The sequence below is a fragment of the Ambystoma mexicanum genome, chromosome 8 (genome assembly GCF_040938575.1).
Source record: "Ambystoma mexicanum isolate Mex_15411 chromosome 8, UKY_AmexF1_1, whole genome shotgun sequence".
Classification (NCBI taxonomy): Eukaryota; Metazoa; Chordata; class Amphibia; order Caudata; family Ambystomatidae; genus Ambystoma; species Ambystoma mexicanum.
In genome coordinates this window covers 1084256997-1084272998 of record NC_090929.1, presented here as the reverse complement: position 1 = coordinate 1084272998, position 16002 = coordinate 1084256997, and the positions used below count along the sequence as shown (strand labels likewise).

General features: G+C 46.8%; 1 protein-coding gene across 1 annotated transcript in view; it reads right to left on the bottom strand.

Annotated features, from left to right (window-relative positions):
* ALDH4A1 (aldehyde dehydrogenase 4 family member A1) overlaps positions 1-16002 on the bottom strand; it is a 442959-nt gene that overhangs the window by 305475 nt on the left and 121482 nt on the right. The window contains exon 4 of the mRNA XM_069611079.1: positions 10567-10614. Within this exon, the coding sequence (XP_069467180.1) occupies positions 10567-10614 (48 nt within the window). The remainder of the gene's footprint in view (positions 1-10566; positions 10615-16002) is intronic.

Below are 16002 nucleotides of genomic sequence, written 5' to 3'. Positions count from 1 at the left end.
ATACTGAGATGGAGATGGAAAGGGGGCCTTCTTGTATGTGAGGGTTATTTCAACATGACAGTTAATCCATAGCTCAATAGGCTACCCCTCAGGGAACTCTTAAACCTCCACATGAAGGTGACGATCATCTGGATGTTCACCGTAAGACAATGCATTACTTACCGTAAAAGCATTTCTGATGGTTGTATCTGCTTAGATTCACATGCTGTGCATAGGTCCGACATCCAGTGGTCACTGCGGAGTATTGCATTTTGTTTTTCGTAGTCGAAAAGGGGACGTCGACAAGGCGTGTCTGTAACACTATCCCTATAGTGACGTGCGTTGTACCCACAATCCCTCACGCGTCGAGGTCCCTCTGTTTGTATTTTTCTGCCCTGAGGGAGCCTTTTAGCCGTGAGTGAGTACAGAAAAGAGAGAAATATATATAAAAGGATGTCTATGTTCCTTCCATCCGAGCGGGGAGGAAGGGTGGGCGCATGTGAATCTAAGCAGATACAACCATCAGAAATGCTTTTACGGTAAGTAATGCATTGTCTTCTGATGTTTGTTAATCTGCTTAGAATCACATGCTGTGCATAGACTAGCGAGCAGTACCCGGAGTTGGCGGTGGGTTATGAGAAGGAACAGTAGAGAAAAGATGTCTTAATACTGCCTGCCCAACCTGGGAATCAGATCTAGAGTGTGCATCTAGACAGTAGTGTTTTGTAAATGTGTGCACAGAACTCCAGGTTGCCGCTTTGCAGATGGACTCAAGGGGAACATTTGCAATGAATGCTATGGAAGCCCCCGTGCCTCGAGTGGAATGTGCTCTTGGCTTGAAGGGTAGTTCTCTCTTAGCAAGAGTGTAACAGAGAGTGATGCATTGAACAATCCATCTAGATATAGTGGATTTTGAGACCGCATCTCCTTCTCTTCCTGCTGCCACCGAGACAAAGAACTGATTAGTCTTTCTCAGTGGTCTGGTTCTTTCCATGTAGAACATGACAGCTCTGCGTACATCTAGTGTATGCAGACTTTTTTCTCCCGAGCTGGAAGGGTTTTGAAAGAACGTTGGTAGTTCTATAGTTTGGTTTACATGAAATTTCGAGATGAATTTAGGTGCAAACCTTGGGTGTGTGCGTAGAACCACCTTATCTTTGTGAACTGTTACGAAGGGGTCTAGTACAGAAAGAGCCTGTAGTTCACTTACTCTCCTAATGGAGGTGATAGCTATTAGGAAAGCAGTCTTAAGGGTGATATCTTTAAGAGTTGCCTTGTGCATGGGTTCGAAGGGAGGGCCCATGAGTCTGGAAAGTACCACATTTAAGTCCCATCCGGGAGCTGGGTTAGCTATCGGAGGGTGTATCCTCTTTACCCCCTCCATGAAGGCTTTGATAACTGGTATCTTCCACCACGACACTTTAAGTTGGGAAGTGGTGTATGCAGAAAGTGCCGCTAGGTGGACTTTAATGGAATTGAACACTAAACCTGAATCCAGTAAATGGGTCAAGTATAGAATAATGTCAGTAGGAGAGCAGTCAACTGGGTTGATGCTAGTACCTCTACACCAGATAACGAATCTTTTCCATTTGCTAGAATAGCAGTGTCGAGTATTAGGTTTTCTGGCTTCCCTGAGGATGTCCATACATCTCTGTGGGAGTTGTAAATGTCCAAATTCTATGATCTCAGGAGCCAGGCTGCTAAGTTCATGGTCTGAGGGCATGGATGCAGTGTTCTGCCCTTGTCTTGTGACAGCATGTTGTACGGGCAGGGAAGTTTCACTGGGGGAGATAGGGACATCTCCATCAAGTGAGCGAACCATGGCTGCCGGGCCCACATTGGGGCCACTAGTATCATTGTAACCTGCTCCTGATGCATCTTGTGCACCACTTTGTTGAGAAGGGGAGTCGGGGGAAAGGCGTAAACAAATTTCCCTGACCATAGAATCGACAGACCGTTCCCCTTGGACTGGTTCTGGGGGTACCTGGAGGCGTAACTTTGGCATTGTGAGTTTTCCAGAGTTGCGAACAGGTCTATTTCCGGGAATCCCCATTGAGTGAAGACGTCTAAGACGATGTCTTTGTGTAATTGCCATTCGTACTCTCCGGGCAGGGGGAAGTCTCTGCTGAGTTTGTCTGCTAGAAGATTGAGTTCCCCTGGTACATGTTGTGACAGTAGGAACATGTTGTGTCTGAGAGCCCACTTCCATATATTCTGGGACAGTTTGGACAGTCCTGGAGAGTGAGTGCCTCCTTGCTTGTTGAGGTAGTACATGGCTGTGGAGCTGTCTGTGAGGACCATCACTGTCTTTTCTTGTAGCTGTTTCTGAAAGGCTTTCAGTGCTTTGAACACCGCTAGTAGTTCCAGCAGGTTTATATGCTTGGATGCTAAGCTCGGAGTCCAAACTCTGTGGGCCGTCTGATGGGATAGGTGAGCCCCCCATCCTGTAAGGGATGCGTCTGTGGTTAGAGTGGCTTCCACTGCGGGTGTGGCAAAAGTTTTCCCTAATAACAGGTTTTCTTTTGTCCACCACCGTAGCGAGAGAACCAAGGCCTGCGAGACCACCACTAGATCGTCCCATTGTCCGCTGGCCTGACACCACTGGCTGTAGAGCCACTCTTGCATTGGGCGCATGCGCAGGCGCGCGTGAGGTACCAAATAAATACATGACGCCATCATCCCTAGCAAGCGCATTGCTTTGCGTACCGTCACCTCTCGGCCTGCTACATAATGGGGAATTTGAAACAGCATGTTTTGGACCCTCTCGTTGGAGGGGAATACGAGGCCGTCCTTTGTTCGAATTAGAGCCCCTAGGAATTGTTTGGTTTGGCTGGGGTCTAAGCTGGACTTCTTTTCGTTGATGGAGAAGCCCAGTTGGGATAAAAGGTCTACGGTCTTTTGGGTATTGGAGAAGCATGTTTCGTAAGAATCCCCTGTTATGAGCCAGTCGTCGAGGTAAGGGTATACCGGGATGGATAATCTGCGCAGGTGGGCCGCTGCCACTGCCAGTACTTTCGTGAATACCCTTGGTGCAGATGCTATCCCGAAGGGTAGTACTCTGAACTGGTAGTGTTTGTCCTCTATTTTGAACCTGAGGTATTTTCTGTGCGATGTCAACATTAAAATATGAAAGTATGCATCTTTCATGTCCAGTGTTGTCATGTAATCCCCTTGAGATAACAGTGGGATTACCTCCTGTAAGGTCACCATACGAAACTTTTGGGGTTTGACAAATATGTTCGCTGGGCGCAGATCTAATACAGGGCGCATGGTTAAGTCCTTTTTGGGTACAAGGAAGTACACTGAATAAATACCTTCTGTTACCTGTGATAGGGGGACGGGCTCTATAGCTTCTTTCTTCAGTAGTTCTTCCACCTCTTGAAGAAGAATGGAGAGGTGTTGCGGTGTCATGCGTCGGTTCCGTGGGGGTTTGTACTTCGGGGAACCGTTGAACTCGATGCAGTATCCGTGGGCTATGGTGGATAATACCCAACGGTCTGACGTGATTCCCTCCCATGCTGAAAGGAACGATGTTAGCCGGCCCCCGACCGGTGATGCATGGGAGGGGACCCGAATTTTTGGGTCATTTGCTGGTATTGGGCGTGGAACCTCTGGGGCTGGAGCCACGACCTCTTCCTTTGCCACGGCGTTGGCCTCTTTGACTGAACTGGGTGTTACCCTGGTTAGTGGGCCAGTTGGAGCCAGAGTAATATTGTTGTTGTTGGTTCTGCTGCTGTCTTTGGCCACGAAAGGAGCGTTTATTACCATAGCCTCGCCTGTTAGGGGGCCTAGAAATTTGATCAAGAGTCTTGATGGTATCAAACTCTTTTTTAGCATGTTCTAGGGCCTCATCTACTGCTTTCCCAAACAGATGCGTCTGTTCAATGGGTTTATTTATGAGGGAGGCTTGGGTTTCGGGCTTAAAACCTGAATTGCGTAGCCAAACGTGGCGCTTGAGAAGTATTCCCTGCACTAGGGAGCGGCCAGCCGTCTCAGCGGCATCTAGGGAGTTCTTAACGATGCCCTGGTTTACCAGTGTGCCCTCTGATATTATAGCTAGCAGGCGAGAACGCAGAGGTTCAGGTGCTTCCTCTGCTTCGCTGCGCAGCTTGTTCCACTGTGCATCTGCGTAGCTAGCTAAAAGAGAGTTGTTATTAGCAATTCTAGTAGAGAAGGCGGCGGAGGTCGTGATTCTCTTCCCCAGTGCGTAGAGTTTTTTGCCTTCTTTGTCTGGAGGTGCTTCACTAGTGGATAGTGGCACCCCTGCTCTTTTTCTTGTGTTGGTAACCACAAGGGAGTCCGGAATAGAGTGTCCTCTGATGTATAAAGGGTCAGAGGATGAAGGGCTGAAGAGCTTTTCTATTCTAGGGTTGACCCCTCTTACTAAAGCTGGGTTAGTAAGGGAAGGAGAAATTCTTCTTTTAATAGAAGCCAGGAGTGGAATAGATTGGCTAACAGGGGCTTTTTCTTTGATGACTTTTTCTACAAAGTCAATGTCTGGAAGAGTTTCCCCTGTATCAATCTCAAAATGCGCTGCTGCCTTGCGCAATAGTGCATTGAGGGAAGGTTGGTCATCTATGGGAGAGGAGTTCCCATGTGAATCCTTGAGAGGAGAAGGGAGAAAGGCATCAGGGTCTGAATGTACTGATGGGGATTGCCAAGGCTGCACTGACGGTGAATGCCAGGGCTGCGAGGTAGCTGTATCCTCTTCAAACCCTGTAGCAGTGGTGTAAGGATCTTCTTCGAACCCCTCTTCCTCAAGTTCTACCTCTTCTTCTCCTCCCAAACACTCCTCATCTTCTTGGAGGTATTGCTCCTCCTCAGTGAGGTCAACCAGCCTAGGAATCTTGACTCTAGGGTCATCCTGTGGCCATTCTCTTTGTCTTTTGTGAGTGGGTGGGTCTTGGTTTCCTAGAAACCTTTCCATTTTCTCCATGCAAGAATGGAGTCTTTCAAGGGTCTCATGGGGTACCCCTGAATAGTCTAGAGGGGGGAAATTAGTGTTTTCACCTTCGAATCGTTTCGAACGCTCCCACAACGTCGACGAGAGGTTCCCGTCTCCTTCTGAAAAGCCTTCAGGTAGTTCGGAAGCGTCCTTTGGAGAAAGGGGCAGTTCCTGGCTACTTTTATGTTTTTTCGACGCGGTATTCGACGTTTGTTTCGTCGTCCGCGTACGTTTGTCTTCGGCGACAATTCTCGCTAGGCTCTCGACCACGATTTTGTCCGTCGAGGGCTCTGGTGTCGACGTTGTGTGCGTTGCGCATTGTACCTCGACGGTCGCTCTATGGAGCGTTGCGTCGGATGTTTTTGGGGTAGCGCCCGTGTTAGATGGAAGCCCAATCGCTGGTCGCGGCTGCGTTTGCGGGTGGGGCTTGTGACCTTTACGGTCTGCGGTAGACGCCGGAGTGCCCTGCGTCCCCTTCGGCGCTGATGGATCCTTCGTTCTCGACGAAGAAGAGCCGTGGGTAGTGTGTTTAGCCTTATGGGGTTTGTGTGCGTCCTTGTCGCCGGGGTGTTCATCCCCATAAGCAGGGCGTGAGCCGAGCCCGTTGGGGCCAGGGACGGACGACGAGGAGCGGGAGTGCTCCTTCTGGGGGTTCATGACTTCCGTAACGGACGTCGAGTTATCGCACTCCTCGTCACTTTCAGTAACAGCGGCAGCGGGTGAGGAAACTGACTTCGACATCGCATAGTCCGCCCACCTCTTAACCCTACGTTCTTTAAGAGTCCTGGGTTTTAAGAGCTTGCAGGCTGCGCAGCTGTTCTCTATGTGATCGAGGGGTAAGCAACGATTACAGAGCTTGTGCTTATCTTTCCAAGTATATTTGCCCCTGCAGCGTGGGCAAAACTTAAATGGTGTCCTCTCCATAGCTGAGGCAATAATAGCTGGCGATAACAACCCCAAGGGAAAGAAAGGGGAGAAAGAAAGACATTCTCAAAGAGAAGAGACAATGTTCTAACCCCCACTCTCCCTACTGTAAGTTGGCCGTCGAGGCCAGGCCACGTGTTCGGCAGCGCCGAAGGATCTCCTCCGCTCTTCCTCTCTGTCGAAAATCAGTTCGGCGGAGAAACAGCTTCACAGCTAACGTCGAGGGGGAGGGATCGTTATCAGTATATTAAGTTATGACAAAAGGACCGAGGTCCGTGGCAAGTATAGCAATGTCTCTCTAGGAGCTCCGCGAAAGGCGACCAGAAACTGGGCGGAAAAAAACAATCTGAGGGACCTCGACGCGTGAGGGATTGTGGGTACAACGCACGTCACTATAGGGATAGTGTTACAGACACGCCTTGTCGACGTCCCCTTTTCGACTACGAAAAACAAAATGCAATACTCCGCAGTGACCACTGGATGTCGGACCTATGCACAGCATGTGATTCTAAGCAGATTAACAAACATCAGAACAATAATTTCCTCAAAGATGTATGGAGAGAAAGGGGCATGGGGTATACCTGTTTCTCTCATCCGCACAAAATATTCACATGTACCTATGTACTTATTCATGGAGACGGGACATGAATGTATGATTTTTATGTCATCTATACAAGAAATAGAGTGGACGGACCACAAGATGGTGCTGATCGACGGTGGAGGTTGACATCTGTAGACGAGGGTGGAACAGTTGGACTTTCAAATACACTGTTTAGAGAATCCACTGGCTAGAAGGGAGGAAAGTAGGGCCATTTTCAGATTAACGATAATAGGAAGGTCCCCTTAAATGAGGTAAGGGATGCAGCAAAGGGAACACTTAAAAGGGTCATTATCACAGAGAGATCAAGTAAAAAGAGAGACGGGAAGTAATTAAGAGGTGTTTGAAGTTGAAAACTATCAAATTGTGTAAACAAGTGGAGCAGAGAGTGAAGATGTGCTATCGAAACCGCAGGGAGCAAAGCTAGAGTGCAGGCAAGAGTCTGCAACCTTTGGCTCTCCAGATATTTTTGACTAAAATTCCAATCAGTCCTAGCCTGCATGGTCAATTGGGAGGGATCATAGAAGTCGTACCGCAAAACATCTTCAGAGCCAAAGGTTGCAGATCCTTGAGTTAAGGTAATACGACATTCAGACAGATGCAATGTCTAAAGAAAATGTATTACGAGAGGGGCAACAAGGCTCAAAACCAATTGGCGGTGTGCCATAGGAGACAGAGACTGGGGAGGGTGGTTTCGAAACTAGAGCATAAGCAAGGGTAACTGTTGCTTCAGCGACCGAGGTTACAAAAATATGTGCTTGGTTTATATGGCTCGCTACATGAAGGAGATCCAGAGCAGCTCTGCCCGGGCAAGGGAATATATGTTGAGCCTTTCTCAATCAAGAAGTAGCTGATGGTTCAGAGGCCCCCATCGATAAAGGCACAGAGAAAGAGCTCATCCCTGGGCCAAGACCGTTTCACAGCTGCCTTTTCCAAGAGATACACAGGCAATCTTGCCCCTTTACTAACAAAGTTGTTCAAAGGAGTATTGGAGTGGGGGATTCATCCACATGCCTAGTAGTTTTGCCCTGATAGTTGTGATACTTAAGGAAGAAAAAGAACGTGACAAGTGTGGCGCATATAGGCCCAACTCTTTATTGAACACTGATGCAAACACTTTGCCTGGGGTGCTGGCCATAAGACTGGCCACATTCCTGCTGAAACTGGTGAACTCAGACCAGGTGGGGTTTACCAGAGGAGACATGGGTCAGACAATATCAGAAACCCTGAACTGAATGATGGAAAAGATGTAGGATGTGGTTGGCCCAGTTCTATTGTCTATTGGTGGCAAAAAGACATTTGATCGGGTCAACTGAGAGTTCCTCTATCAGGTTCTAGGCATTATCAGTTTGGGGGTTAAATGGATGTGATAGATTACAGTGCTTTATACTGCCCAAGGACACAGGTGATGAACAATCTCAGACCAATTCATATTGGAAAGGAGCATTAGACTGGGGTGCCCACCTGTCCCTCTGCTTATGTGGCAGTGGAACCTCAAGGAGTTGCTGTAAGGGCTGATACTGAGATACGGGGCCCTAGGGTGTATTGTAAGGTTAAGCTTGGTCTCTACGCAGACTATATTCTGGTGCTTTGGGCTGACGTAGTCCTCTCCCCCCTCCCCTCCTTTTGAATTCCATTCCCTCACTGATGAGGGTGTTAAGTTAACATGGTAAGGTCCTGTTGAGCATGCCAAAATTGGCTTTGCTGCTTTAGAGGGCAGTGTTGCCAGTTCTGAAGGTGCCGTTGGAAAGTCTTCACTTTTTGGTCAACTGGGATGGTATATGACATTTGGGAATTCATCGTACACCTCCTACAATGCTAACTATATCCCATTGTCTGAGGTTATTAACAGTGATCCACAGAGGTCTACAGATCTACAGAGGTGGTCCACACTCAAGATGGTCTTAGATGGAACAGCTAGTCTCAATTTTAATGAATATCCTCCCAAGGTTTTTGTTCTTATTTCAGATGCTCCTGATTGAGGTCCAAGATGCCCTTTTCCAAGGGGTCAACGGACCGCTTCTTAAGTTCCTGTGGGACGGGAATAGACTGAGGGTTGCCTATGAGATGCAAACTCGACCAAGGCAATATGAGTTGGTAGATATTCCCAATTGAGAGGAGTAAAACAGTGCAGCCCCTTGTGCTGCAAGATCATTTGCAGACCGATGAAGGAGACAAAATCCTGGCACAAGTGATGGTTGGGGAATGGGTATGGGTTCAGTCTACTCGCCTCCTGCTCAGTGTGTGTGTTAGCAACCAGTGTTAGCACTATCATGGGAACTGTAGAGAAAAAGAGGAAACACCAAAGGGCTTTCTAAGTGGCAGTCTCCCCTCATCCACGATAGAGGGGACCCAAATGTTGGTAGAATACACAATCCTCAACACTTTCAAAAGTGGTTTGATGACAGAATAGAAAGGGTGACGCTGCTCTGGTAGAACGGTTCCTTTACAGGCATTGGACAATTAGAGGGATAATGGAATATTTGCCCCATCGCAATCTTACAGTATTGTCAAATTAAGGGTATACTCACAGATGGGGAGTGGACTCACAGTCCAAGTAGAGAATTAACTCAGTTTGAGGCACAGTTGGTCTCTCCAGATGGTTGCAGGGGAAGGATTTCCCGGCTTCACAGTACTCCGATTATGAGAACAACGATCAGTGAGGGATGGGCTATGGCTCCACGAGAGAGGGCAAGAAAGTATCTGATGAACTCAGCATGTTATTGTGTGCCAGAGCATGGAAATCGCTATCTTCTCAGTATAGAATGCATGGGGTGAAGCATTTATTGCGGTGACAATATCCTCCTCAGAAAATGCTAAGTTCCCGAGTTTAAGCCCAAAGTGCTAAAGGAGTTGTGCTGAAGACGGCACTTATTGGCACATGTGGTGTGGATATAAGGCCATCCAAGCTGCTAGAAGGAGGTACTATCCTGGATTGAGGCCCTATTGGGAATGAAGAGGTGCATGGACACTATTATTTTGCTTTTTGGTATCCAAGGTGAAGAGAGGAACTGCGAACCCCTACCACACATGATGCATAAACATCTGAAGGTTGTAAGGGCATGACTAGCGGTGGCATGGAAAAGGCACTGTCTTCCTTTAAAGAGGAAATGGCTTAAACACTAGGAATTCTATCACATGGAGAGCCTACCACTCCGTTTGCAACACCTAGAGAGGTTGAATCGGACCACTTTCTAGTTACATAATTGGGGCATAAAAGGAGATAGAGATGAACGCCAGAGAGACAGTAACCATGTTGTGTGTAGTGTGTGTAGCTCATTCTGCGTCCTCAAAGAAGAAAGAAAGTATAGAAGAGTGATTGGCACGGAGCAGATGGGGTTCCTTGTGTATTGTTTTCTCTGTTTTCTTTTTTTCTGTATTAAATGGGCTTATTTTAGCTTGATTAACTGTGGCAAACCCGATGTAAAGTTATCATCTAAAATCAATAAAAATGTTATTTGGGAAAAAAACACTATTTAGTAAAGGAGATTAAAAAAAAACAGGTTTGTGATTGGTACTTTAAGGGGGCATGTGAAAGATCTGAATGTGTATACAAGTTTTAAACAGTACCTTGTGTGTCCTGACCTGGGTCAGCCGGTCATATTGGCTAAGATAATCCTTCTTGGTGAGTGCTAAGGCCCTGCTTCCATGTTAAGGGGAGGGGCAGAGGAATATACTAGAAGAGAAAATATGGAGGAGCAACACAAGGAGCAGTTACGGGAATTGGTTGAAATTATTTGTATGATTCTTCCAAGCAACCATACCTGAGGAACTGCTCACCCCTTTCCATGGGTGGGAGGATACTCAAACAATGACGCTGCACATTGCCACAACTAGACATCCTGCCTCAGAACCATGGCTGCTGCCAAAGTGAAGAGCGTGCAAAGTAGAGCTCTGCTCAAATTATTTTCTATAGTAACAGATAATGTTCACATCAGTAAAGCCACTTGCATATTAACTCCAAAGACAGCTGGGAAGCTCCCAGAATTCCAATGTATATAGTTAAGAAGTGCGAGATCTTCCCACCCCAGTTCCAGAGGTTCTCTCACACACTCCTCACAGCAATGTTCTAAATCCCAATAAGTGTGAGACAAAAGAACAGTTGAAAAGCCTTACTCACCTTGTCTGCGTAACAGTACTTGGCAACCCTGTGTGAGTGCTTGAAAGGCTGAAAGAGAGAAAAAAATCCAATATGCAATTAATAACAGCAGCTTGTAATGAAATTCTGAGTATTAACTAAGGACAATAGTTAGCAATGAAAAACACGCTTGGATTTTAAATCTAACCTCTTATCCAGTGACTAACATCTCCGACTTGGACTATCCAAACAGTATTTTACACAATATAGTAGTCCATTGTGCCCTCTTTTGGCACTGGCGGCTTGATGTCAGTTATCACATATGGTTTGCACTCATGTTCACGTGTCCACATTTAGCTATTCTTGCACTGAACATGTTCTTGTTACACATGGAGACTAAACCTTGTGTTTTTGAACATTCCAAACATTCTCTCCAAAGCAGAATCAGACTCCACAAAGATGGGCTGCATCACGCCGGCTCCGCGTGCACACTTCAGTTTTGGGCAGTTGCTGGTATATTCAATTGTATTTTCTTGTCTACCCCTTGCCCCAATCCCGTCTGCCATGGAAACTTTCTTTTTAATCCGTTAGAACATACTCATATTCAATGTGATGCTCAGTGGAACATTTGATTGGTTGGGCTAAGCTCACTATTCTATGTATTGTTGTGTGCTGCCGAGAGTGGTGAAACATGGATTCAGGTACTTCTTTTGTATAGGGCAAAATACTGCCTTCGAGTTATATGAAAGAGAAGAGGAAATGATGGCAGGGGAATAAGAGAGAGAGGAGGAGAGAGAGGAAGAGAAAGCAGGCGAGTTTGGAAGACAGGGTGACAATGCAGCGAAATAGGGAGCAGAGTGAATTAGGTATAAGGGCAGAGAGGTCGTATGGCAGGAGTAATCTCTCTCTTCTGCCATAGTGACTGCAGAAAGGACCATCCTGTACCCTCTCTCGTGAATGCAGGTACCTGGAGATCTTACAGCTAAAGTGGAACAGGGGAAGGGACAGCACAGGGCACTACTATGTACATGCACCTTAATTTTCCTAAATTTACAAGGCACCTGGGAGCACAACAACTTTAAGGCTCATGAGAGGTTGCCCTCCATAAGGTGCTAAATGGCAGGCAGTAACACTCTCCTCGCGCAGGGTAGGCAGGTCTGGGTTGAAGAACCTACGCCCTGATGCTAAACTGCTTGGGTGACTGCCCCAGTGTCAGGCAGAAAGCAGACTTGTTACCCCATGTAAAAGTACCCCGTGTAATTATTGCGGACTTATTTGGGTTTATGAATTCTCCTTCTCCCAGCCAGACTTAATGTCAAGCCTGACAGAGTGTGGCTGTGTTTTGTGCTCTACCGTAAGAGTCCTTATGACTGTTAAGGTAGGGGTACCCCAACAAAAAGGCACCCCTTAGTATCAGAGAAAGAGTCCTCTCTCTGTTAGTCAAGTGGCTAGACTGGTGGCGGCTGGTAGAGGATGGAGCCCATTTTACCTGCTGGAGACCTTTTACTGACCCCCCCTTGTCCATTCATTGGAATGGAGATTGTAGTTGTTTGTCTCTAAGGGCCTCATTGCGAGGCTTGCGCTCCCGTAATGAAGGGTGCCGGTACCGGACCGGCACCACTCATTACGGGATGCGCAATTATGAGGTTCCCTTTGCGGGACCCTGTAAGGATGCCTGGTAAAACCAGGCGTCCTTTCCGGGTCCCACGAGGGGAAGAGGGAGCTAATAACGGGCCATTTGTAATGTACCCGTTATTACCTCCCTCCCCATTCCCACTGAACCCTATGGGGGCTCAAATGGGAATGGGGATGGGTTCCTGCAAGGAGGAATTACTGGGTCCTCCTATGTCCGAATGACCCGGTAAATCCTCATTGCAGGAACCCGGTATTGGAGCCCGGTATGGAGGCAGCCATGGCGCTAATAGCACCAAGGCTACATCCATACTCGTAATGAGGCCTTAAGACTTGTGGGGGGTCACAATACTATGGGGGTCATTACGAGGTTGGAGGTAAGGGGTTAACGGCGCCGGTAAAGGTGCCGGTGCTGTTAACCCCTTACCGCCGCATTACGAGGTCCTTTAGCGGGTCCCGCTAAGGGCTGCTGGTTTTACCAGGCGCCCTTAGTGGGAGCCGCTAAAGGACCAGCATGCTAACAACGGGCCCCATTCAATGGTCCCTATTCCCATTCGAGCCCCCTACGGGGGCTCGAATGGGGATGGGTTCCCTGAATGGGGAAATACCGGGTCCTCCAAGGTTGGAATGGCCTGGTAATTCCCCATTCAGGGAACCCAGACCCGGTATGCGGTAAGGGGATAGCCATGGCGCTAACAGCGCCATGGCTACCTCCAACCTTGTAATGACCTCCTATTACTTGTACCTCTATGTGAGTGCCTTCTTTGGCCACTAGGTGCATGTGTCCCCAGATTGGGGTTTGTAGTCAGAATGAAACACGTTCTGACTGGCAGATGACAGTGTGGATGTATCCCTTTGTGCTAGAAACCTATCAAGAATGTGTGGGTATGCTTGGAGGGATGGGTTGTCATTGGCTGATCACCCCTGTTTGAATTATCCTTGGTGTGTGAGTGGGTGCTGTGTTCACTCAATGGTTTCCGACAGGGATAAAAGCACAGCCTATTCCCCAATCTCCTTGTCTACAGCTGGATCTCTGAACCAGTACTCTAGAAGGTCTGCTGTTGAATGACAAACCGAAGCTCTGCACCAGCACTCTTTGATGTCCCGAACGATATGCTGGAAAAGCATGGCCTCTCCAAAGAAGACCACTTTGGTTGATTTATTTCTCAATGACTCCAAGACAGAAAAAGTACAATGCAACAGTTTGACACTATTTTTATTATATGCAAATAGCTTATTAGAATAGTGTGCTCCTTTCCCCTGATCCAGTGGGTACAAGAAGATCACAGCTCCTGCTTGAAGGCTGGTCCCCCTCACGCTTCTGACCATACCTGCATTGCCAGGCCCAGACCCAGGTGCCCCTTAACAATGAGGATCCTGAAGACACTGAGCCGAAGTGACTCCGGTTACCATCATCATCATCAATCACTTTATTTCGGTAAAAAGAATTTACCATAAAAGCCAAACATGCACATTGAACAAAATACATTCAAAATACAAAAATATAGAAGTTTACATATATCATAATTTACACAAGAAATCAGATAAGAATTAGGTAACAATACCAAGAACAGCTAGCCCCGTATCAAACAAAAGTGCAACAGCGCGTACACTGGTTACATTTTACATGTTCCTTGAATCATATAAAGCATCCAGCAGGTGGGAAAAATTATAGCACCCGGCCAGTTCATAATGTGTACGATTTTCACTGATGATTTGGGTGCACCAATTATCACAGAATAATACATTTACTGGAAAGATTACTCATCTCTGTTCTCCTAAACCATGCCCGAATCAAGAACCAACCCATCGTGAACGTGGTCAAAGAGTACTTGGCGCTTAGGAAAAGTATGAGGGCCTCATGGACTGTTAAGACATGTAATTGAATAAACAGGTACCTTAATGACATGTTTCGTATATTCTTATACATAGGACAAAGGAACAGAAAATGGGTACGATCTTCCCTCACCCCTGGGCAAAAGGGACAATCTGAACTCACACTTGCATTTCACCTTGATTTGATCGATGCCAAAGGTAGAGTGTCAAAGCGAACTTCAAGGAAGGGTGAACGCATTAGCTTAGGACTCATAGTGTCGAGATAGCCTTCGTAACCCTGAACCTATTTAAGGGCCCAGTAGTTACTAAACTGCAATGACATAGCTACTCTCTCTGCTATCGCCTTCGTTCTCACTCCCTTGATCGCATGCAAAATGTTACCCTTTGTGGATGCTCTAATAGACGTAGGATTAGTCCAGAGCTCCTATAGGTTCAAAAAGATCAACTCAGACTTTACATGCTGCACCCAGGGGAGTGATAATCCCCCCTGCTGTTCCATTACATCTTCTAGGGCTGCCCGGTATTTTAGAAGGTTTTCATTTTTCCACAACCTAATCCAGTACAATAGTAGCTTTGCGCTACATATTTGACTAATGGACTGGAGATCTAATTCCAGAAGGATCTGGAGAGTTGGATCTCTTAATGGGAGTCCCAGAAAGTTTTTGAGAAAGCCATTTTCACCCACAGTGTCATGATTCGACGTTTCAGTCCCTTTTGGACTACGGGGTCCATAAGACACTGCTACATCCCTTCCAAAGTATATCCAACATGGTCGACGCTAGTGCATCACTACCGCTCTAGAGTTTCCAGGACTTTGCCAGTTCCTTGAAAAGAGACACGCCCCCACGGTGCTTCGCATCTCAACGCTAACTTTCCGAACTTAGGCAAGTGTGGTCGTACTTTCCCTTGTGCTTAGTACCTTTCTCTTCCAGGTTTTGTTCAAGCCCCCTTCTCTACCTTAGCTGACTTATTAGCGCTCATCCTTCCTGGGGCCTTGTCGCCCTTAGCGCTTATTCCTTACCGCTTTGCACATGTCCTGGTTCCTTCCTGGCTTCCCTTCTCCCAAGACTCTGCAAAATCTTCTTCTTCCTTCCTGGAGTCGAACGCATTCTCACCTCAGTCGGATTTCACCTGCACGCTGGAGACAGAGGATACGCGACCGTGTCTCTACAAGATCCGAGCTGTCCGGAAGAAGGAAAAACCCCAGACCAAGACTTTGAAAGATAAACAGGTGAGATTCCAGGCAAAGTGTGACACACAGGCAATTGTGCGAGATTTTCCCGTCCACATAGCTCAGCACCAAAAACAGCATCCTGCCTGGCCTGAGCCTTATACGCCTCTAGGGTCACGGAAACAGCAATACCCCCATATGCTTTGGCAAAGTTGGCAATGGAGCCACCATATCTGCCCAAGGTTAACTCAGCCTTTTTTAATTGCTCTTTGCAAGAGCAATTTTCATATACTCTTATGCCCAAATAATCATATTTATCCACAAGCTCAATCCGTGTTCCATTTAGACTCAGGTGCAGTTTGACGCTTTTTCACCCTCGCACACCTGAAGACCATCACCTTTGTTTTAACAGTATTGATTTTCAAGCCGTCTTTTTCACAGAAGCCATAAAACGTCTCCAAATGGCTGCGGTGTCCCTTAGGATTTAGACCACGTGTTAGGTCACCCAACAGCCTGGCTACAGACAACCAACTGCTATATCATTTATTGTTATTTGTTTGGTTGAACTTCTCGAAAATGTACTATCACTTGTCACTATAGGTGGTGGTCACGAGTTTATCTCAAAGCACTACTTTGTTTTACCTTTGTAATGTCTTTTTTCAGTTACAAATTCAGCATTACAAAGGTTGTGTGAATATTTATAACAAACATCTTTTTGAAAAAAATCCTCCAGAAATGCATAACTAATAAATGCATGTTCAGCTTAATTAAAAAGAAACTGTACCCACCAATCTATTGGTGTTTAGATTCTCAACTTCAGGAGGACTACTACATACAGA